This window comes from Trichomycterus rosablanca, chromosome 21 (assembly GCF_030014385.1).
Source record: "Trichomycterus rosablanca isolate fTriRos1 chromosome 21, fTriRos1.hap1, whole genome shotgun sequence".
Classification (NCBI taxonomy): domain Eukaryota; kingdom Metazoa; phylum Chordata; class Actinopteri; order Siluriformes; family Trichomycteridae; genus Trichomycterus; species Trichomycterus rosablanca.
The window spans coordinates 8,662,328-8,687,686 of NC_086008.1; the positions used below are offsets into that span (position 1 = coordinate 8,662,328).

The window sequence follows — 25,359 nt, forward strand, 5'->3', positions numbered from 1 at the left end:
TCTGATAGCATAAACCTCCCAATGACAGCGGGACTTTCTAAATCATGGCATAATCTGAATTATGTCAGATTTTAATCCTGCAACTGCCTCTAAAATGATTTGTATAAATGCATTATATTCTTCTGTATGTAATCATGTGAATATATTTTTTCAATTCAACAAAAAGTCATTCCAACCATTTTTGCAATACTAACTAGTCAGGCAGTGGGACAATCCCAACCATGTATGCATAGTTATAAAGTAACAATTCACTCACTTTCTTAACCGCTTATCCAATCAGGGTCGTGGGGGGGTGCTGGAGCCTATCCCAGCTTTTCAATGGGTGCAAGGCACAGAGTAACACCCTGGACAGGGCGCCGGTCTATCGCAGGGCAGACGCACATACACACACATACACACACCCATTCACCTATAGATAGATAGATATACAAATTGACATTAATGGTGCCATGACTGGGTCAGTAGCTGTTTTCAATTACTTAAAAAAAATAGCTTTCATTTTTTTAGGTTTGTAGCTTTTTTTTTAAGGTTTTAGGTTAAGATTAGGCTGGTGCAGTTTGCAATGTCAGCTTGTATAGTAGCAGGAAGTTTATAAAAATGTAAACACATACAAAGTCATTGTTGGCATTACAAAGTTTAAATGAAATGTATTTATGTGGACTTTCCTCATTTTCTTTACAGTTCAGATTGTTGAAAACTAAATGTATAAATGCATAAGAATGCTTTTTGTATCTATTGTAATTACAACAACTGATTAGTTGATCATTTAAAATGTAATGAAACACATTTCAGTCTTATATTCTTATAGGTCAAAGATTCATGTGATATCAGGATGTAGTGACTGTAAATGAAGGAAAAAACCTGTATGATGGAATTGTAATCTATGTATATACTTGGCAAACTTCATCCAGTATTCTAAAATCAACAGTGTTTAAGTCATCCTGAGTGCTTCTTAAAGGATTAGTTTATATCACATACCTAAACTACGAAGTAACAAACCAGTAATGTTGTGTAAGGAGGCCAAATGTTCTATCTGGAATGAGTTTTGAATAAAGATGTATTCAAGCCACAACGTCTCATTCTAACAGTTAGGTGTTACTACAAATACGAAGCAATGTAACCAAACTAGGTGCATCATATGGTACACTATTTTTAATGGTGCACCCACATTTGAGTATCTCAGCTTCCACTGTCTCTGCAATCACCAAAGATTAAACATTACAGAGTATGTAGGGAACGTTCTGCAGCATATACTGTAAAGTACATCACTAACTTCTTCCTTAAGGAATTGGACTAGTTATATTTTAAACAATCCAACATCCCATCATAAACCATTCATGAGCAAAAAAGACCTGATGGATCTTCTCTATGCAGACTATTATGAACTTGTGGCTAGTTTTTATGAAGTCGCGAATGCGGCTTTGCCCACAGATCACTTAGCATTAATGACCCAAAGAAAATGTGACTTCAAAAATGATTCAATTGTCCAGATGTAGGCGTTTGCAGATTTAGCTTTGTATGTTTTCAGTTTGTAGTGGCTGTAGATCAGTATAGGGTCACACATGACCATTAAACCTCAAATCCACAAACAGCAACCTATTCTGGAACTGTGGGTGTTAGTTCAACCTTCAAACCGGTACACAGAAAAAAAGACGTATCCATTTTTCATATACGTAAATCTCAATCATTTTTCTGAAATGTAGTTCAGTGTAGAAGTGCCCTTCTGAGTGCTATTTTAATGACAGAATTAGAAGGTAATCATAATCAAAACCTAAAAAACCAGAAAGAATTATAGATATAGAAGCAAAGAAACAAAGTCAACTTTAACAATACTTCTTATATTTGAATAGATTTATTTCAGAAGGGAAGTCAATTGATGTCTTTAAGCAACAATTTGTCCTACCAATTGTTAAGTCCAGCAGGGGATCCATAATGTAATACGCAGCCAACTGGTAGAAATTGATATAAGGAATATATAGTGCACCCTATGGTAGAAACACACTTTCCTGACAATTCTCTATTTACTTTTTTCAAGAACATCCCAATAAACCATCATTTTGCTCAACCTGCTGTGTGGGGGCCAATATGTACAGACAAGATTCATGGGGGATTAAGATAGAGCTTGACTATCCATAAGCAATACTGCTCTGTGTGGGAGCCCACTGCTGGTTGGTAAAAAGAAGTGGCCAGTCTTAGACAGGTAGTGCAAGTCTGCAGCTCTTCCCAGCCTGAATTAGAGTATTGTAGGTGGCAGATGAATTACAGTTAGAAATTGGAAATGACTAGATTGGAGGGAAAGGTCACCTAATGATCAAGGAACCTTAAAATCAATCAAATCAAAGCACAGCAAGTATTTCCAGCTGTGAGTGTCTATTTGACCTTCAAAACCTGTACAATAAAACATTACTTATACAATACAAAGCTAAAGTGTATTCTGCTCATACACTTGGCAAACCTCATCAATCTTCAAAATTCAGTGCCATTCACTACAAAGTTTGAGTCCTCCTGAGTGCTACTCAGAGGACACATTATAAGCAAGGTCTTCATTCAAACTTCTTCAAAAAGCCACCAATGCAGCAAGCAGTTACATTCTCATCATCACATTACTTCAGGATTCACCCAGTCTAATTTGAAAATGGAAATGCAAATTGTGTGGTCTACTAAACGGCCCCCTCCATTTATTAATCTAAATAGGTTTCATTTAAATTTTTCACAGCATCAGCTTTATTTGTAAATGTCGCGCCCTATGAATACTGTGTTTTTTTTTCTTTTGCATATTCTTGCTGCCTTTCATTAATATGTAAATAGGAAGTCAATCGTTCTTCTTCCTGACAGTGAACTGCACTTCTAGTGCTGTGTGTAATCAGCTTTGACCGCAATCCACTATTTATCATAGAGAATGCCAGCTCTGACAGTAAATTATGGGAAATATACAGGGATGCCCCTCTCTATTTAGGTGGTATGCGTTTAATTGGCGATTATCGTTTCTCTGAGCAGATAATGTAAAAGCGAACACGTTTGGATATGCGTCATCAAATGACTGTTTTCGAATATTCAGCAGCTAATTGCTGAGTTCGCACACCTGTACACATAGTTGTCAGTTGCCAATTACTGACTGATGTCAAAAGTCTAAAATCTAATTAAGCGTTTTGTAACTGTATCAGACACCTGAATGGCACCTTAAAACCTTGTTCTGCATATCTGTGGCCAGGTTCTAGATGTAGACGACTAATATCTCACACGGTGAATTTGGTGCGCTATATTAGCTGACAGGCTGGTAATAGGAAAGATCACTCTAAGCAAAATGCTTGGCCAAATAACAATAAATTCTCCATGAAATGATGAGGGCTACAGGATGCTGCCTTGCATATATTTTGCCATGAATTCTAATTAAGGTGGCATAAACCTGAGAGTGCACGGTCATCACTGCAAGACGCCTGAGGCTTGATTGATAATGTGAAGACACTAGGCCCGGGCTGCCTGAGTTCCTATCCTACCTTAAATTAATGGCCATCCCAACAACCCTAATAATGCAGCAAGGATGGTACAGCCCTTCCACCCCACCACCACCACTATCACCAGCACCACCAGTCACACCACACACGCAATCACACGTGTACGCACTTCACCACCTCCACCCCCCAATTTCAATTTTCTAGAGGCATGGAAAATAGGAGAGATCATTCATTTATCTTGTAATAGCTGGATAATAGATCCATCACAATGGAACATCTGCACGCACACACACACCATCACCATTGCTGCTGACATTAAACACTCTCGCCCCTCCTTTACCCCCCCCCCCCCACACACACACACACACACCCCTCGTAACCACCGACTGTGTTAAGTCAATATCCCGAGGACGCCTGAGCCCACTCGAGTTTGCGTTTCTGAGTGCACATGCGGTTTTGGATACACAACCCACAGGTTGATTACGTATTTCTGAGAGCAAATAAGCTAGCCTGTCTAGAATGTATTCATCAGAATAACTTTTAGGGATTCAGTAACAAATTGAAAAGAATAAACACTTTCAGATCAATTAAAGCTATAGTTTATGTGAAATTATTATACAGAATATATAAGTACTAAAATGGAACACAGAGAATGGACAGACAGTCACTGATGTTTTCTACATTTTAAGCTGGTTTGTTGTATATATGTAAATGTTAGTGGTTACATACAGTATTCCAGACACAGATGTTCACTTGCTTCTCCTGGAAGGCACTGAAATGGGGAAGCAGAGTGTTCCCGAAGGTTAATGGTGCTGTCACCTAGCTTGGCCACGAGAAAGAAAAGGATCACAGGCTCGCCCGACTTTCCTCCATTCACCTGCTGAATTAGCAAGGAGCACAATAATAAAGAAGGTGCACAAAACCAATAGTCTGGTCTTCACTTGGCTACAGACTGCCAATCATCCCAAAGAGCTCACCCAATATAACCCAGCGACCTCTGTGAAATGAGAACAGCTAATATGCATAGCTATAATAATGATCTTTTAGATTAGTAATAATGTATTTTTGTCCTCTTTTTATTTACGGTCCATTTTGGCACTCATTCACGCATTCGTTGTTAAGTAAGTCTGTATAGGTAAATGGAATTCTGAGCCTATGAATAAATGTGAAAGCATAAAGCAATACCAAGCCACCTTAAGTATTCTAGAAAACACATGTAATCATGGATCATTTCTAATGTATGTATTATTTTATCATGTGACTATATTGGTATTATTGGTTAGACTTTATATTCAGCATACATGTTATAATTAACACAATGCACACACTAAATAAAAGACAAAACCATTAGGCATAAAACACATTACATTTCATTAATTCTAGCATGCTTCTGCACTTATTAAAGGCTGAGAATGACCAAATTCCACATATGAGGCTGCACTCATACTACGGCTATTAAAATGCTAATGATCCTTCCTAGCAGATATTGTAATCTACAGTTACACATTCTAATTGATTAAATTTTGTGTGTAGAGAATTTTATTTTAAGCACTTACATAGCTGTATACGTACATCTGCTCCACTGTAAACACGGCAGCTCTCAGCCGTTCTTTAAATTGTATTAATTTTACCATGTTCACGCCCTTATTTCAGGCTGATCATTTGCAAATTGGCTCAATAGTCTTAATTTGTTACACTTATCTGGGTTCTCTGGGTTCAATCAAACTAATCATTATTAACACAATGTATTCTAGTCATTAGCTACACCTTATTTGTCATTTGTACACCTTATTTGTGATGGCAGTGTAGACCTTTATATTTTTAACCTGAATCATCCTGTAAATAACCCATCGATATACTGTCAACTCCATTACTGCCAGAATTACAACCCTCATCTAAGAATGATAATTAGAAATTCTGTGCTCTATACATTTTATGCAGGTTTAATGTGATGTGGATAATATTGCCAGTTAAGGTATTTTTGGATAATTATCTTCCCCCTGCCAAGTATAATTAACACAAGCTCATATAATATCATAATTTTAATGTTTGCCTAATATTTTATTAGATAGTTTATGTTATATTGGGCATTAATATTCTATTATGTAACAGTTTATTACATTTATTAGCATAATTACCATTTGTCATATTTGTACCATGTTTAAATTTTTACTGTTTATTTTATGTTTGTAGTTTATTAGTTGCCTCTTTGACTTGATACACTGTTAAGTAATTTTATATACAATTATTAATATTATATTTAATATTTATGTTAACATTTTATCTACACTAACACTAGTGTAAGCCTATACAACATACTATTATAACAAATCTATTTCTTTTTGCATACACCTGTATAACATACTGTGCTTTATATTTTAGCATTCTATACTATATACTATAAAATATGTAAACCATTTGGAATAAATAATAATATGCTATTTTCTATCATTACCCATAATAGTGTATAATGTACCCATTTGCTTACACTGTGTAACCATATAGCCCACTTTTAAGCATATCATCATGTTTTATAAACATCTGTATGTTTTAGCGCTCATCACCTTCAAATAATTCACTTAATTTATTACACATTATTTGGATTTAATCAAAGGAGTGTATTTGTTACTGGTGGATATGTTTTCTTAATAATTAATTACACATCATTTATATGGAAATAATATAATTCAGGTTATATTATTCTAATAATTAGCACTACTATTTTATATACATTTAGCCTATTGTATACAAGCAACAGTGTCATATTTTGTGTAATTTTTTTTGCAAATTATATAAAAATAATTACTAGCATTTACTGCAGCAGTTTGTGTCATTAGTTACAGGTTATTTACTTAAATATTAGTATATTTTAATACTGTACTGGTATCTTATACAATATTAAAACCTAATTAGTAATTCATTAGCTTATTAAAGCTAATTAGTAGTAATGTTTACACGCATCTGTCCTGTTATGTAGATCATTCATGTAAATATTATTTATTTCATCAGTTTAGTCAAGTTCATCATTTTATTATCTTATCACTTTGGTGTATGTAATGATTAATCATTTAGCCATGACCGAGAGGCCTACAGAAGGTAAGAAGTTAAAATATTCCATTCCCAACAGTGTTTATTCCTTAGCATGTTATTCTGCATGTTTTGCATCAAGATATGTCAAGATACATCAAAATAAATAGATAGTGTTTAGTGTTATAGTGTTTATAATTTTATATGCACTATATGCAACAAACATACCTGGACTACAGTGCATGATAAAAAGTTATTTTTTCAATTTTAATTGTTCTTTTAGACTTTATCTGGCTCATTTGAAATGAACTATAAAACTATATACACCTTATCATAAATAGGCTAATACTTTTAGTTTTTAATCACTCTGTGAAACACATTTAGCCACATTTTAGCCATAGTCATAGCCATAATACTGAATGTTATTTATGTTACCATGTTTATGCACTCACCTCAGGCTGAACATTCACAACCTGGTGCAATAAATCCTCACATTTTTCGCAGGTCCAGTCAGAAGTGGATAATTGCAGCCTCGGCTTTTAGCACTTGGCCTAATGTTTAACACTGAGGCACTCGGTCAACTTAACTGGCTTTAATTGCGCAGGCGCAAACTATCAGCGTTTAATTAACCCTCATAAAGGGCACTAAATAGTTTTCCATTGTGTGTGCTGTCATACTATTTTGACATACTATTTAGTACAGAAGTATGCGGTTTTGGACGTAGCCCAGGTGTTTAAGGGCGCTAATGTACCGACCATTAGCACAAACAATTAGCCGGTGGGAAATGACACCAGTGTGGGTTTGTTTCGTCCCCTCTGTGTTTACCTTTCACATTCGGCAGCAAACAAGGCATGTGATGGCCCGTGTGCTCAAAGCGGAGCATTATTCCTAATTAAAAGCCGGGGATGTGTGCCATTAGCAAGATTCATGCTCGGCTTCGGGAGAGTTCATTCCGGCTGTTGACTATCCATTGATTATTCATAGGGCTTCTGATTGGAGCTCATTAATGCAGGATCAAGTGGGAAGTAAATTTTGTAAGAGCAAACGGAGGAGTGATGACGGTCCCACTGAGCACGCCAAAGAGTGTTAATGGAGCAGGTTAGAGGCCTTTAATATCACTGCATTTACAATACAACCATGCACATCAAGCTTCTTCCAAATCTACTGCTTATACTAATAAAATAGTGGCTTAATAATGTTGCTGTCTGGTGCTATTATTTACATTGCGATAGAAAACAAATCGTGTTTATTGTAGGGACCTATTTGTAATTGTGATCATCACACTATAATAATAATAATAATAATTGTAATTATTATTATAACACTAATATTATTCTCTGTGTTTTTATTATTAATTATTATTATAACACTAATATTCTCTGTTGTTATTATTATTAATTATAATTACAACAATAATAATACTCTCTGTGTTATTATTATTAATTTTTATTATAACACTAATATTATTCTCTGTGTTGTTATTATTAATTATTATTACAACAATAATAATATTATCTGTGTTATTATTATTAATTATTATTAGAACACTAATATTATTCTCTTTGTCATTATTATTAATTATTATTATAACAATAATGATATTCTGTGTTGACATTGACATTGACATTTAGCAGACGCTTTAATCCAAAGCGACTTACAGTACAGTTACAGTATACATTCTAAGCAATTGAGGGTTAAGGGCCTTGCTCAAGGGCCCAACAGCAACAACCTGGCAGTTGTGAGGCTTAAACCAGCGACCTTCTGATTACTAGTCCAATACCTTAACCACTAGGCTACAGCTTGCCCTGTGTGATCATTTAACTGTACTACTAATAATATATGCACTTATTACTGAATACATTACAATAATATAATAATTAAATAATTAATTAACATGACTAAAAAAAAACAAAATAATAGAAAGCAGTTTTATATAATAACAACACTACCAATTTATTAGTATTATTTATTCAATTATTTATTTTGATTGTATGTTCATCGGTTTGCTGCTTGCACTTATAGGTGTATATACAAAATAAATAATAAATAATAAATGGCCATATATCTAACGCAATTTAAAATAATAGTAAAAGTATGCATAGTATGAAAAGCTCTACTGTTTTTTTTTTTGTTTTTTTTATGAATTAGTTGCCTGCAGCTGTAACAGTATAAATAAAGCAAAAAATATATAAATTACAATAGGCTTAATTAAAATTCTAAAATAATACATATAAAATACGTTACATCTATTACTATTATTAGTGTCCCACTCTTGTGTAACTAGTAAACAGTAATAATTAATATATAATTTAATAAAAAACTAAACACTGATGAACATGAAACAAATTGTTTTTATTATAATTATTTGTATTTGTATTTCCAGAAGTATTATTGCAAAATTATTATTACTGTTATTTCAGCTTATTATACACACTTAATTAATTTACAATTAACACTACATTTTCTCATGTATCTTAAAATATCCCCACATGTCGGCCTGAGTTTTCAGACCTTGGGATCAGTGTGTAATGTGAGACACTGACACAGATCCAGCCTCTCTCCCGTGGCTCATTGTGTAGTTAAAAATTGATGTGAAAGTAATCGTAACTAATGCCTTCTAAATGTTCATTACAATTGCAGGCTGGCAGTGTGAGAGCCGAGCTGCATGAGCAGCGTTCTGGTGTGGATGAGGGGAATGAGCTGTAAACTGTTTGACACAGGCGCCACCTTGTGGTAGATGTTCTACATTACATCAAATTGTTGTGGGGACCTGAACATGCCATGCAAGCCCATGGCTCTAAATACCAATAGAAGTATTTAATACACAGCTTCGCTTCTGTAGGTTTCCCACCATTTCATTAGATTTTTCAACATTATTTTGGGGATTTATTTCCATTTGGGCTCTGTTGTGTGATAAGGCTTTGCTCACAGTGTTCAACGCAGTGGTGTTTGATAAGGTTGAGGTAAGGTCTCTCAGAGGGTAAGTTAAGTTATATAATATTTGTGGAGGGTTTTTTTGTACACAAGGCTAAATTTAAAAACACTAACCATTCCAGGACATCATGGTTTGTTTTGGCATTAACATTTTTACTGATGCTACTGAGTCCCAAACCATCATTTCTCCTTTACCAAATCATGCAGTGGCCAATATGATAACCAGTGCATTTTTATCTGGCAGACTGTCAAATAGTTTTTAGAAAATTGATTTACTTAATAGCAAAGTCCAATCGCAGTGTGCTTTACACCCCTCTATCAGCTTCTCTCTGCTTTCTGATAATAAATTGCCCATGACTGTGTTTGACATTGAACTTGAACTGATGAATCTTGTGTAACCAGTAACTACTTGTCCTGTCATGAATGTAACAAAAGTGTGTAAAACATGACGTTAAAATCCTAATAAATAAATACACCCCTCAAGCCAATACTAGAGTCTGCTCATTCACGGACACCCAATCCGCAAAGCTCTTTTTAATCAAGTGCTGCTTCTCAGCGATCAAGGGTCCTGTTTTGTAGACATGCAAGACTCTAATATATGCATATAACAACAGCACTTACAGTAGTGAGGAAGTTTTTGCAAAGCATACATTTAATAAACAGCCTTGAAAGGTGTCATCCTATACCAATGGTAGTCATTGAGCTGTTCAGTACAACCCATTTTACCACAAGTGTTGATCTATAGGGATTGCATGGTTGTATGCATGATTGTATGCACCTGTATTTTAGCCATGTATAGCAATATTCATTATTTCTCACTAGTATATATTTTCTTCTGTGCAGATTGATGACATGCTATGCTGCAATGAAGACGTGTGCTAGTTTTATCACAAGGGTCACATGGGGTATTTACAGAATGGCATCAGATACACTTAAACTGGACTCTGTGTGATGCTAGTTAGGTAATCTTGTTGTTTCAGGTTTATTTATTTTAACTAAATGCTTCATCTGTGGTCAGGGCCGCATTGGGTTTGCACCTGACAGGGCACCAGTACATCTTAGGGCAATAAACACACACACACACACACATTTACACTATGGGAAATTTAGAGTAGCCAGTTGCCTTTTGCATGTTTTGGAAGGTAAAAGGAATGAAACTCGTGTAGACTTGATCAGCGGGGATTCTCAAGTCCTCAGGACCCATGTGCATCCATTTCAGGTTTCATGCTTATGGTAAGTCTACTAAAAGAATAATAGAAATTATTGAATTGTGACAGAGTTTAATTAGAAAAGAGATTCAAATTCAAAAGATCATCAGTTTAGTCATGTCATATTATTAGACTGTAATAATTAGAGTCATTTTATCCTTTAATATTTGTCATGTCGCTAAACCTTCATTGCTTTGTGATGGTTGGCTGCACAGGTGGGTTAGCTTTCTGCAATGCCCCCGGTCTCGTGTCGACTAACTCATGATATTGCAATCCACATTGTGGTGATGTCAGTCCAGCTTATTCTTGTCTTTCTCGTGCTCCAAGGTACATATTTCTTTAATGCCAGATGTTTGAAGGGTTTGTTGATGGTGTCTAGAAACTAGGCTGAAGTTATAGATCACTATCTGTATCGTTGAAAGCAAGTCTTTCTGGGTGCAAACGCTTCACGTCATTAAACAAATTATCTCTTTCCTTCATTTAAACCTAAATGTATTTTTAAGTAACCAATCCCCTTATTTATAGTGGGGTAAAAAAGAAAAACCCAGAGGAAAGCCTTAGAGACATGGACAAACAATCTATTCCCAATCTATTCGTTACCGATAGCATTTCGCTTCCTCCACTGCTGTTGACTTCCACCCCTGTCCGAGAAGACTCATCAAACCCCCTTTGAGTAGCCGACTGCTTCTTTCACCTGCATGAAGCAGGATTATATAAAGATCTGTATCACACACAGAGAGTCAAGCACTGATCTCCAGTATCCCCCATCCCTGTGCAGGCACCACTGATCAGTCAACAGAGGTCGTAATTGCAGCAGTCATTAGGAATCCCCTCCAGAATTCCCACCTTTCGGACAAGCCAAACAATGTGCGTATAGGCACCCGGTCTGCCAGTAACTGCGCCACAAAGCGCCTCTTCAAGCAAAGTTTAAACTCTGGTCATTAGAACCCTGAAGCGTAAGTACCACATTACCTACTCTGTCCTAACGAGTTACAAAAACAATTAATGACTTTCAGGCAACATAAAATGTTCAGATGGTGGTAAACATCTGTAACAAAAGAAATAAATAGCAAACAGGAGAACGTTCCGGAAGCTAATACAGTATCAGCCAGCTACAACCTGAACACAGGATGCCCTTACGCAGTCGTTCTCAACTTTTTTGGCACTTGTGGGCTACTATTGCTACATACACTTTTGTACAGAAATAACAGGCCATAAGAACAGAACACACTTCAAGTGTAGAGCCACATCTTGAGACCCCGGCTCTAATGAGACAAAACAGTGAGCCATGCTTGTTTAGACAGTGGTTTAGGTGGGAGGGCCTGCGTACATTCATCAGGGAAGAGGCCACTTGATTGGAAAAGCATAAATCACCACAAACCTAATTATAAATTGATCGCCTGGTCTTGCAAGATGAAGAGGCCTGTCATGCATTTCTGATCAGCACGGGAGGGCCACAGAAGCCTGGGTGGGAGAGGTGGTGATCGACTCTGTTCAGATACAAGAAGTTTGGATAAGAATCCTCCCCTAACCATACCCACCAACAAGCAATAATAAAAAGCATTACAGACCAAACTATGTGTGAGGCCTTCTTTAACTACTCCAGATTTTTTTCTGCTTTATTGTAATTACATATAGTAGTTTTGCAACATTTGTTTTTATGTTTATTAATTTGAGAAGCTTTGGAACAAACTCTGTGAAATTCATGACTGGAACCTCCAAAATGGACTCAATTGCAAAAATTAATTATATGGCCAAAGGTATGAGGATACCTTTCTGTGAGGTAGCTGGACACCCTATTTAAAAACCATCAGCATCAATACTGACTTGCCAATATCAATGTTGACTTTTGAATCTATAACAGCCTATAACATTCTTCTGGGAAAGCTATACACAAGATTGTGGAGTGTGGGAACTTCAGTCTAAAAAGCGTTTATAAAGACTGTTGGATGAGAAGGTCTTGCCAAGAATGAGTGCTCTAATTCATGCCAAACTGTGTTTGGAACATAGAAAAATAGAAAAACAGAAAGAAAGGACATTTAAATAACATAGAAAAGACAACTACACAAATATGAACCCTTATGATTTAGACATGCGACAGAACCCATTTGAAGCATTTACTTGAGCAGATGATCTCGGAACCTTAACCACTGAGCTTTCACTGCCACCAGTTTACATTTGTATGCAATCTTCCCCTTAATCTTACAGAACCACTACTGTGTGCTATGTAAGCACTATATGAAGCGGTGGATTGTGTGCATAATAAAAGCAGCTGTTTTTGTTATTGTGACACTGCTATGGATCCAGTTATGAAGCCTCCACTTTCCATCTTCACTTGACTGATAAAGCACTTGCTGTTTCCTGAATCTGCTTCCTGACTTCAACCTTTCACTTCCTTCAAAATCAGTCAAATATGGAAAAACAATGGAATTTATTGTTATGGAATGTTTTAATGCATAATGCTTGGCTAAAGCACAGCAACAGGAATAAAAATGTACAAAATGTTTGTTAATATAACAAATACATTAAAAATAAAGCATTAAAGAAACATGATTTCATTGAGATCTTGCACAAATAAATGTATAAAAGTATTAGTGATTATTCAAGTGTGTAAACAGTAAGAATTTCATGCAGCATAATTTTTGCAATACATATAGTTACCTATTGCGGAAATAACCACCACTGAGAGAAGTATAGTTATATCTGAACAAGAGGAACAAATAAAAAATGAAGCAGTACACAGCTTGTCACAAGGGCAGCAGGTCTAGCCTGCTCTCAAACATACTGACATTGTAAGATCAGAAATAGGAAATAACTAAGGCATGTTTTAATAAAAATAAGATATTTGAAATATCAGACCCCTATTGTGCTCCTACTGCACCACTGTTTACATGTAGACACTATCGACAAATCATTATAGCCAGAGTTTACTATAATCTGTTCAGTACATTTACATGTTAAGTACTTTATTTAATCATTGTAACATGAGTGAAACTGGATTTTGGCTTAAAAAGTCATGTCATTTTATGAATCTATTTTAAATAGTTATGTATTACCATGACTACTTACCAAATGAACTACAGTGGTACCTTGTAACTCAACATCCCCTAAACTCATTATCTTTAAAACTTAAAAACCCTTAAACTCAAAGTTTCTCTTAAACTCAATGTGTTCAGTTTGTTTTGTTTTTTATGTATTTAATTTTAAATTAACAATGAACAGTCGCTTTGTTCAGCTCTTGGTTTGAGCGGTGAGGTAAAATGTCATCAAAGTGTGAATATGAGACGAATCTGCATTTGTGTGGAATAACCGTCAAATTCACTGTGTCCACATGTATCTGTGTTTAGCTGGATTTCCCTCCTGTTTCACTTTTAAACTTGTGTTATAGCTCGGGGTTCTGAGAAATTGTAAGAATCAGCTTTTTTTTGAGAGATTCTAAAAACGCTTATCGTTAAAAAAAGAAAAAAGCTTAACCTGACCATGTATTAAAAGAACGGCACAGGGATACTAAACCTCTCTTAATTATTACTGCTCATAAGTTCTCTCTACTAATGAAATTCCTCGCTCGTTGTTTTAGTTTAATAAGTCACGTTAAGCTTTGTGCACCAGCACAGCCTGTGCAAAAGCTATTTTGCCACTTCTCATGTGAATGCGCCTTTACTGAATGGAATACGGTATTCCAAGATCAAGCATCTCCACAACTAAAAAGTATAAGGAAACAATAAAGAAGTAAAGGTAAAAGTGCAGGTTTTATTGTATTTAACTGTTTTTAATTGTATTTCAGTGTTTTTTTTAATTATATGTGTGTTATTTTCAGTGTGTGTCAAAACAACCCTATTATGTTACATTAGCCTAAAATATATGCAGTTTCACGGGACCATGGAACGCATTAACAGTCTTCCCATACATCCTTATGGGGATAAAGTACCTTGAAGCTCAATGTCTTTTAAACTGAACGTCACTCCCAGAACCAATTGATGCTGAGTTTTGAGGTACCACTTTAGTTAATATTTCTTCTCATATCAAGAGCAGCTCAACTAATCTGAGGTAAATACTTCCTAACAAGTCACCTCTTATATTGCCTTTAAACACTAAGTTAATACTGTCCTTTTTTCTAAAACCAGGGTCTTAAAATAAAAACTCTGAACTGAAGCTTTTCCATGAGAAGAATGGCTTAAGATTCCAGAAGCAAGTCGTCAAAAGTTTGTCAGCACTTACAATACTTTTAAGGTAAGGGGGGGGTTTGAATATTTTGGATTGCACCTGTATGTTACACACTAGGTTATGTGCCATTATGCAGTTCATACCACAGTAATTGTCTAACCTTTCATCAAGAATAAAACTGCAATATCACAAACAAAAACAGTACCTGTACAGATTGAATACTATGAACACTTGGCAAATTATATATGAAAAAAGATAAAAGAAATCTCGAGATGTACTGGAAACTAGTGATGGGCAATATGGCAATATATTGCGATATCTATAGACGGCTTAATCACACACAAAATTTCATTCATCTGTTGGTAGCCAATTTAATCCTAGCTACAGAAGTTTTTTATTTTTTATTTATGCATGTTCTCCCTTTTAGCACATCCAATTGCCTGATTGCATCATGCTTCCTCTCCACCAATGCCGATCCCTGCTCTGATTGAGGAGAACGAAGCTAACCCACACCCCCTCCGACACGTGGGCAGCATGCCATATGCATCCTATCTACACTTTGACAAATGCAGTGCAGCTCAGCACTGTGTACAGAGAGACACACCCTGACAGCACTCTTTTCTCATCTCTGTGCAGGCACCATCAATCAGCCAGCAGAGGTCGTAATTGTACTAGTTATGAGAGAGAGACCCTATGCGGCTTAATCCCACCCATATCTGAACAACAGGCCAATCGTTGTTCATGTGGCCGCTCAGCGTACATACGATGTATTCGAGATCCCAGCTCCGGTTCCAGCATGTGTTTTCACCGCTGCGCCACCTGAGCGGCAGCTACAGCAGGTTTTTATCAAGTTACTTTCAATTAGATTCACGTTGATAAGAGGTTTTGCATTATTAACTTCTAATGTGTGTAAAATTTAGCTGAAGAAGACGATGGGATTTTCCACAAATTTGCATGATCGATGAATTTGCTTTTGCAACAAAGAGCAGAGCTGTTGTGCTATGCAATATTATATGTGCAAAGATGTTTCTATATAACAAATACCAGAGAAAGGTAAAGACAAAGAAATCAGCATACAATTGATTTAAACATACAATCAATTAAACATTTCTGGGGTTATAATACCACTGACACTTAAATGCTACCCACAATACTCAACAGTCCATTATGGTGGCAATAAATCACAGTATCAATAGCATGTCACCATATTGCCCAGCTCTACTGATTAAGAGTCTTTTATCTACACCTACTATTTGGCTTGCAAAGAAAAAAGCACCATGTAGCATTGTGGCCTCACCACAGAAAGCTAAGACATCAATTCCTTGTTAAAATGTAAGTTCAGCTATTAACCATGAGCATCTGCTATAGCTACAAAACATCCAGCACATAGTTCACAGCACACAGATGAGCGTTCGGCCTTCATCTATCTCGTCCTGCACCTTGTCCCCGGAGGTGGCGATTTCGGCTTGGGCAGAGAACATGGCACAGATGAAGGTGAGCACCGTTCCTCCGATAGCTGTGTAGAGAGCCCAGCCCAGTGAACACTGGCCCAATTTATACGCAGAAGCTTCAGACCCGCAGTAGCCTACCACCTTATCACAGCCAAAACCTGCCGGGTACAGCATCAGCCCGAGCATCAGGAACAGACCTGGGTGCAAAAACAGAGGGTAGATTTTGCTTTTACTTCTAGTCATGTGCCAAGCAATTTAGGAATATAGTATTCAAGGACTGAGCAGTGTGCAATGTGAGAATTAGCCAATGTACACAAGCTTCAACTTAAAAATCTGCACAAATAACAGATCTATTTTCTGAGGATTTTCAATTTTCAACCTTTTTTTATTTAACCTTAGAACGCAAAGCGTATCATATTTGATACATGAGTTTTGGAGACCTCTACATCAGTACGTATATTGTTTTCCTGAAAAACTTGACGTGTACAATTTGATACTTGTCTCCTGACCCCTGGTGGATTTTTCATGTACTGCATGCACCAGAGGACCTTTTATTGTGAGATCTTAATCAGTGACCCACCTGGTGCTTTGCATGGATGTTTTTACCAATTCTGTGAAATATATGGTTAAAAAAAACTGACATTTTTACTGATCTTTCAATAGGAACATCTAGTGGATTAATGCAACTTATTAGTATTTGTTATTTCATAATTTATTTTGCTGTAAAATCGGTTGAATATATGTGTATCAAATTATATACAGCAGGTATTTAGGGCAAATATCAGTATTTTTTTTTTTTTTTTGCATTTTATCCATCATGAATAATTATGAATTATGAATAGCTGCTGTATCCTGAGAACGGATGACTAGTTGGATTCTGGATTCTGTAAAGTGGCATTCTTTATAACTTTGACACTTGCCAACAGGCAGAAATGCTAGACCAAGATGAATCCAATGTTGATCCTACTGGAGATGTCCTTAAAATGACCTTAACTCTTGTTATACTTCCACTGCATGAATTCAAATTTACCCACAATGTCTCTAAGGTTATGAACAATCAAGATTTCATTTTTCATTTTATTTCCATCAACTGCTTTGTTTGACCTGGTCAGGGTCATTGCAGGACCGGTTCCACCAGGAAACACTGGACACAAAGCAGGAACACCCTATACTGGGCGCCAATCCATCACAGCCTGCCCCCCCCCCCATCCCCCCCATCGACAGAGCCAATGATGTCTGTGCAGGGCCGGCCAATAGCACCTGTGGTGGGCAAGCGTAACAGATCACGGCATCACCCGAGCGCTAAAATAAATTGTGTATGCTTCTATATTCTATTTCTTTGGCAACATTTTGGGGAAGGTCCTTTCTTATTTTAACATGACTGTACCCTTGAGTACAAAGCATGGTCAATAAAGACCCTGAACTTAGACCCTAGGGATGTAACGATACACTCTTTTTAAACAAAATGAAATTAAAGACGAATTAGGACAATTATTCAATTTATTATAAAATATATAATACACTGTATTTGTGCTTATCTTTTATTTATCTAAATAATTAATGTCCTTTTATTTCTGAGGTAGGTACAAACTGCGAAATAATGCTTACTGTGTAAAAAAACTGAAATGAAATTTTAAAACAAATCCAACTTTATATAAATAAATGAATAATACAAATAAAGAAAGTATCCTCACATAAATACATTTGGCTAGAAAATCCCCTACCTGGCAAGTGCCATCAACCAGGCGAGGTGAATAGCGCCAGTGCCCTCTGCTGTCTTCTGATGAATCGTTACATCCCTACTTATCCCCATTAAACACCTTTGGGGTGAACTGGATTGTTGATTTAAGGCCATGCCTTCTTTTCCAATATTTTTGTGCCAAATAGTGTGTTGTCTTATTGATTAGTGATTAATAAACATTTTTTTGTTTACATTAAAGGTCTTTGGTGTCTCAGTATAAACCCATTGCTGATTTGTAGAATCGATCAGTATGTATCTATACAGCATTTCAGTATAAAATTGAACTGATTTACCCTCACCCCCTCTTTTTTTTGTTAATGGTATAGTACTTGAATGCTAGAGCTTTTAAAACATACATGCAGACAAATGATGTTTTTAAATGTGTCATGCTGTACGTCAGACATGTTTTCCACAGCTTTTTATCCCTTCATCCCTTTTTATCCATAGAAACCCAAACCCCACCCATGCTGCTTAAACACCAGGATTCTATTTAGCTGTGTGATTATCACATCTTACCAGTAAGTATCAAGATTATTATGTTCCTGCTTCATGCCTGGAACGTTTGCAGACGTGAAACAGGTCTTGTGCATTTTATCTGGCGTTTTGGTTTGCAGATTGAGTCAACAAACTTTCTTAGCCTTGTAATGCGCTGACTGTCATCAAATCGGGCATGCAAGGTCCTGCCTCAAAGGTTCAGAAATTGCTCAATTCCACTATCATAAATATTTCACTAAGCCTACAGGATGAAATCACGTCTGTAGATAAACCTCTTTCAAAATGTTAGATAAGCTTTAGCTGTTATTGGTCTGGGACTTGATAGGAAGTTACAGGGCCGGTGGATGAATTATTTCTTATTTAAACATAAAACAGCATCGATTATTACGGTGCTAAAGACAGTAGACCTTACCAAAGACATGAAAACAGTGCTGTTGCATGAGGGTTGAGGTGGGAAGTGGTGCTTTATTGTTGCTGACATGATAGAAATACTGTGACTTGCACACAATACATGAGCTAGTCTTACTGCATTGTAGAATTTCCTTTGGTACGTTAAAGCCTTAGCATTCACATTATTTATAGGTATATATTTATTGGTTTGGTGATTAAAGAATCCATCAGGAGGTGTTCGGGTGGCGTAGCATTCCTTTATGATAGCCCACCACTGCTTATATTCGATCCAGGATCTCACTGATGGTGGGCTCCCATAATAGAGCTCTGCGCCACCTGAACGCCTCCTAATAGATTCATTAATTGTTATCGACTGGCCAGGCGTCTACACAGACATGACTGGCTATGTCTGATGAGTAGGGGGAAAGATGGTCCAAGCCATGCAATGGATTGGCACCCTGTCAAAGGTTTTCCCGCCTTGCACCCAGTGTTTGAGGAAGGTTGAGGTGGGAAGTGGCGCTTTATTGTTGCTGACATGATAGAAATTTTGCGACTTGTACACAATACATGAGCTAGTCTTACTGCATTGCTAGAATTTCCATTGGTCTGTTAAAGCTTTAGCATTCACATTATTTATTGGTGTTCGGGTGGCGCAGCGGTCTATTACGATAGCCCACCACTGCTGAGATTCGATCCCAAGTGCTGTGCCACCTGAACGCCTCCTAATAGATTCATTAATTGTTATTGACTGGCCGGGCGTCTACACAGACGTGATTGGCTGTGTCTGATAAGGAGGGGGGAGGTTTGCCGAAGCCCTGCAATGGATTGGCACCCTGTCCAGGGTATTTTTGCCTTGCAACCAGTGTTTTCACATGGATCTGGGCCTGCCACTACCCTGACCAGGATGAAGCGGTTGATAAAATTGAAATAAAAACAACACATATAATAAAAGTCAAAAGATCACAGGAAGGCTCAGACTATCACACAGACTGTCTGTGCACATATATTTTTAATCACAGATTTAAAAAAAGTCAACATTAAGCACAGTTGCAATCAGAAAAATTAAATCCCTCACCTAAAAAGGCATTATGGTGATGTGTATAAAACTGATTAAAGATATACAAAGAATATTTCTTGATACTTCATTACAGACAAATGTACTTGCCTTGAGGAATCTTTTTTGTCTTGTGGAATCTCCTCATTGAGGTTTCATGGCTTTCTTTAAATCCAACCAATGCTTTCTATGGGATTTAAATCTGGAGACTGAGAAGGCCACTCCAGGATGATCCAAGACTGATTTCCTAACCAAGATTTGGTTGACTTGGAAGTGTGCTTGGGATCATGCCAAACAGTTTTGATTTGTCACTCCATAGAAATGTATCCCAAAACTCTGCATGCCTATCCAAAGTCCTTCTGGCATGTTCCAGTCTACCCTTCCTGTGCTTCTAGGTCAAATTGGAGTCTGATTATGAAGCCCTTGGTTGGTAAGTGATCTTTTAGTTGCCACTGACATATTTGTCCCAGCCTTCATCAGGTCATCCTGTTCTTCATCATGTTTTTATTATTGTACTGATAAATTTGCAAAGGCCTCTGGGAGAAATCTTGGGCTTTTTCTCACAACCAGGCAGGTTCACAGTTACACCATAAATCTGGAACCTCTGGACAACAGTCCCAATGGTGTCTCTAAGAATGTTTAAGGTCTTGGAAAACTTCTTATACCCATTGACCTTTTGGTGCAATGAAATGATCTCCCATGGTTACAACACACCTTGAACACATCTCTCGGTGGTGTTATATAACACATCCCAGCTGAAGCAAATTAAGGGTGGTTAGTGAGTTCCCAACAGAATAATCATGTTGTAGCATAACTTTAAGTCATACAGACTAGCAGTAGATTTTAAGAACAGCAAAATTAGTTAGGGGTTGAATAACAGTGACACGACAGTATAAACAAAATACTCTGCTACACTAAAATACATAATTTATTTTTTGATCATTTACTTTAGGTAGGGCGTGAGAGTTCAAATCCCAGCTCTGCCATGCAGTCACTGTTGGGCCCTTGAGCAAGGCCCTAAACCCTCTCTGCTCCAGGGGCGAACAATCCCTGACCCTTTGCTCTGACCCCAGCTTCCTAAACAAGCTGGGATATGCAAAGAAAGAATTTTGTTGTACTGTACATCTGTATTTGTATACATGACAAATAAAGGCATTATATTCTATCTATCATTCAATATATAAAAGTCTTAATATAAAGCAAAATCTAGCTCTGCATTAAAGTTTAGTGTTATAAATCCTAATTAAATATTTAATCGGGGGGGTTAACTGTTTCTGACTGCAACTGTATATATTAAAATTAATGCTACAGTGGAGTTCTTACCTGCTATGCCTTGAAGCAAACCACACACATTGAAGATGCTTTTTCCCACAAAGCTCTGAAAGCACATGCTGAAGACAGCAAGAATGCCCACTATGGACAACACGAAGATTCCTACAACCAGGAATATAATAGCAGCTTGCCAAAATCCACTCGCGATTTCGGTAAAGTCTGCAGCATACGGTCCACACTGCAGCGTCTTCTGCTGGGCCATCCTGATACAGCGGCTGTAGAGGCCGAGCGTGGGCCGATTGGGATCCGTAAGTACAGTAGCTGAATCATTGGTCTCAGATGGATGGCGTGTCCCAACCAGCCAATCAGCGCTCATGATGGCCACCAGCTCGGCAAATGCCGCCAAAATGCTCATCAAGGTCCAGAGCATAGAGCGGCACGTTACAATAACATGACACATGTTGTCTGATTTTTTTAAAGAAACTTCTTCAGGCAGATCGTTTCTTTCTCATTGAGAATAAACTAAAATTGAAGTCCAGTATTAGTCCTTTTTTAAAAGTAGATATTCATGCAGGGCAAGGTCCATTCCTGGTCTGACAGTATCCTTATCCATCGTAAAGGAAGCGAGTTGTTGGCACCTATAAACAGATAAAAATGTTTACGAGAAGATTCATGTTAGAACTGCCCTCCTTCTGAACTTACTGATTGCTTAAGGGCTATTAATCAGTACATCAGTGTGAATGCTGCATCTGGCAGTTCACTATTTAAACAGCCCTGAGGTGCCTAATTCCAATCCTATTGACACAAAGTTTCTCAGATAGTATGAATAACAATAATTATAACTTCTCAAAATACAAAGCTGTGTTGGCTGGATGGTAAAAATGCTCTTTGACAAATAGCTTTTGGGACCACCAGTGATTGTTTACATTGTTACTATTCAAAGTAAACACTATAATTTTTTTTAATAAACATTTCGTAAAATAAATATAGGAAAAAGTTCGAGGGTGTATCCAAACCTCATAACAATAAATAAATCAAAACAAAGAACACTTTTCTTTAGCAAAGTAGAGAGTATTAGGATTTTAACATCATGTTTTACAAACTTTGGTTACATTCATGACAGGACTATTCAAGTCTTTAATGTCGAACACAGTCATGGACAATTTTGTATCTCCAGTTCACCTCACTTGCATGTCTTTGGACTGTGAAGGAAAACCAAAACTCCCAGAGGAAACCCATGCAGACACTGGGAGAACATCACACAGAAAGGACCCGGACCGCCCCACCTGGCAATCGAACCCAGGATCTTCTTGCTGTGAGGCGACAGTGCTACCCACTGAGCCACTTGGCCCCAGAATAGTTACTAATTCACAGTTTGACTTGTTGTCAGGGGTTAAGACACAAACCTGAATTCTGACGAGTGCCAAAGGAAGGCATTTCTGACCAATAAGCAGCGACACAGAGTGTTATTATTGGCGACTTCACACCGCATGCTTCCTGCAGCGTGTGAGATGCTAGTGTTTTCTTTATTTCATAAAACTGATATTTTTCTGTTTCATATTTGGTTAAACCCTGAACAGACAATGTGGGCAGCACCTGGCCTAACTTATCACAATCTGGATTTAGCAGCAAGATTTCAGGGTGGATTCCAAAGCCACCAAGGACAAACCCTTAAGAGAAACCTCATGGCGCTTTTGTCTGAAGTCAGTATTTCTCCGCTCAAGGTCGTTCCCAGCTTAGAATAGAGATCTCCATACACATCATTTATCACTGGCATTTATGTTATAATGCAACACTGTTAGGAATGAGGGTGAACAGGGCTTTTTTATTTAGGGCAAAGTAGTGTAGTTCAAAGTAGTCTTTGAACATTGGATCATGTCTTACATAGCACTCCAATACATTTGCTTTTGTAAATTCCACCACTGAAATAATTTCCCTTCACTTTTATGCTTTTTAAAACCCGTTTTTACAAATCAGTGTCTTTTCTTTGTCTTTTAAATTCTATTGTTTGAGGCCATGTAGTGTTGTACTGAAATATTTGTGATCAGACTAACTACTGTAGGTAACACCTTGAGGTAGACGAGCTCTACCTCACATACTTAAAACAATGCAACTTTAAAAACAGGTTAAATCAGCTGGAGTGCAGTAGGTCACACCACCACTGGACATAAAAAAACACTATGAATCATGAAGAACTATCCTCTGATACTAAGAATGACAAGAAAAGGCTACCTGTTTGACTGCAAGGGTCTTGTAAACCTAAATAAAAATCAAATAGGCCATAGTAGATTTTTTTTTAAACTTTTTTTAATCTTAATGTTCAATGGCTCCAGTGAGATTTCTGGGATCTATATTTCTCCATATTTACTATCATTTTAAAAGGGGGGTATTTAAAGAAATAGATAAGCAGATATAGTTCTTGAGTAAGACATCAAAAAAGCGGCAGGGTTTCTAAAAGCGGATTGCATTCATGCCTGGCTTTGCTCACCGAGATAAGCACCGGCAAGACTAGCTTACAAACACATGCATAGCTTTAAGCTTGTGGAGGCAAGCACAGGGAAAACCCAAACCAGGGCACAGAATACGGAATCAAACTGTAGTCATAATACAATCATCCCAAACCAGGAACAGCTATAATACAGAATTCAAGCCTTTAGTCGACTTACAATTTCTTTCAAACTAAATAGAGGCTGACTGTGTGTGATTTGACATTAGAGGTTTGCTTTGACAGACATGTTTTCTGTATCAACAATGACATCAGATCTTTCCATAGCGAGGGGATTTCATTTACACAACAAAAGCAGCTTCACTCAACAAAATATGGGCCTATTGTTGTAGTATAAACCAGACCTTTGGCTAATTACAAACCAGCCTTCATTTGTTACATTTGGTATTGCAGACTAACATTTAAAGTAGACTTTCGCCACAGACACGTACAAAGGAAAGTATGAACTGTGCTGTCGTCTGATTTATTTTTTTAACCTTATCCATATCCAGTCCATTCGTCAACAGAGGTCTAAATATATTTACTTTTATTTTTAATTTATCTTAAATAACTATTTTGGTAGTTTTACATAACAGTTAACAATGCAACAATGTAGTGATGTTAACTATTAACCAGTTAACTGATAACCAAGAAATAAGTCATTTTGTGACTAATCTTGCTGTTTAAAAATATCATTTAAATTCATTACCATTAGCTGACACTTGATTCGATCTGAGAGCAAAGCTACAGAGCTCTACTCACCAATACAGAATTTAAATCTAACATTAATTATTTAGCTAAAAATATTATCCTAGCTTTTTCTATATTCATACGTGTTTGCAGAATACCATTTTAAATAATGCAGACTAAATGAATCAGATGTGGATGCTAACTACTACATTTCATTTTTAATTACAACCATCCCGCCTGCCATTAATAGTGATTATGCATGTATGCCGACCACTGGGGGGCAATCATCTGTTCTAAATTTAAACCAAGAAGAAGAAAGCTGTTTTGTAGCATTATTAGCATGTGAGCTTGTTGTTTGTTTGTATGTGCTGACTGATTTGCATTAATTGGGTAAGCACTTGTTTCTATACCCATAATGACTTCAATGAATTTAAAGAAGGAAAAAAATCAAAAGAACCTATAGGTGCTTTTTTTGTGTGAAATACACAAATGACCATGATGCCAAAAGTATGTGGACACCACAATTAATTATTATTATTTAACTGTGTCCTTGTGCAAAACGTGAGGTTTATAAAGATCTTGAATCTGGTGAAGATGTTTGTTTATTAGAATTTGAACGTCATGTTTTACACTTTTGGTTACATTCATGACAGGAACGGTAGTTACTCATCACACAAGGTTTATCAGTTCACAAGGTTATATCGGACACAGTCATGGACAGTTTAGTGTCTCCAATTCACCTCATGTCTTTGGACTGTGGGAGGAAACCGGAGCATCCGGAGTAAACCCACACAGGTACGGAGAGAACATGCAAATTCCACACAGAAAGGACCCAGACCGCCCCACCTGGGGATCGAACCCAGGACCTTCTTGCTGTGAGGCGACAGTGCTACCCACTTAGCCACCCTAAATCTGGTGAAGAACCTCCAGTGTCTGTTCAGAGCCCTGAACTTAACCCTACCAAACAACTTTGGGAGCCCAGAAAAGCTGTGT

At 37.0% G+C, this 25,359-nt stretch overlaps 1 protein-coding gene and 1 long non-coding RNA gene across 2 annotated transcripts; one reads left to right on the plus strand and one right to left on the minus strand.

The window, feature by feature from the left end:
* The first annotated feature begins 7,448 nt into the window (after positions 1–7,448).
* Positions 7,449–10,338, plus strand: LOC134335221 (uncharacterized). The gene is made up of 3 exons (XR_010015556.1): positions 7,449–7,580; positions 9,123–9,215; positions 10,260–10,338. It is a non-coding gene; the product is annotated as an uncharacterized LOC134335221 (long non-coding RNA).
* Positions 10,339–16,168: 5,830 nt separating this feature from the next.
* lhfpl2b (LHFPL tetraspan subfamily member 2b) lies at positions 16,169–21,651 on the minus strand. The gene is made up of 2 exons (XM_063018185.1): positions 21,243–21,651; positions 16,169–16,436 (listed from the first exon to the last, which is right to left on the minus strand). The coding sequence occupies exons 1-2, from the start codon at positions 21,649–21,651 to the stop codon at positions 16,180–16,182; spliced, it is 666 nt and encodes a 221-aa protein (XP_062874255.1). The 3' UTR covers positions 16,169–16,179.
* Between the last annotated feature and the right edge of the window lie 3,708 nt (positions 21,652–25,359).

What these genes read in the sequence shown, in the direction of transcription:
- lhfpl2b (XM_063018185.1), bottom strand. Translation starts at nt 21,651, where the DNA reads ATGTGTCATGTTATTGTAACGTGCCGCTCTATGCTCTGGACCTTGATG. An exon ending in TTTGCTTCAAGGCATAGCAG is followed by an intron (nt 16,437 to 21,242) that starts GTAAGAACTCCA and finishes TTTTGCACCCAG; the next exon opens with GTCTGTTCCTGATGCTCGGG.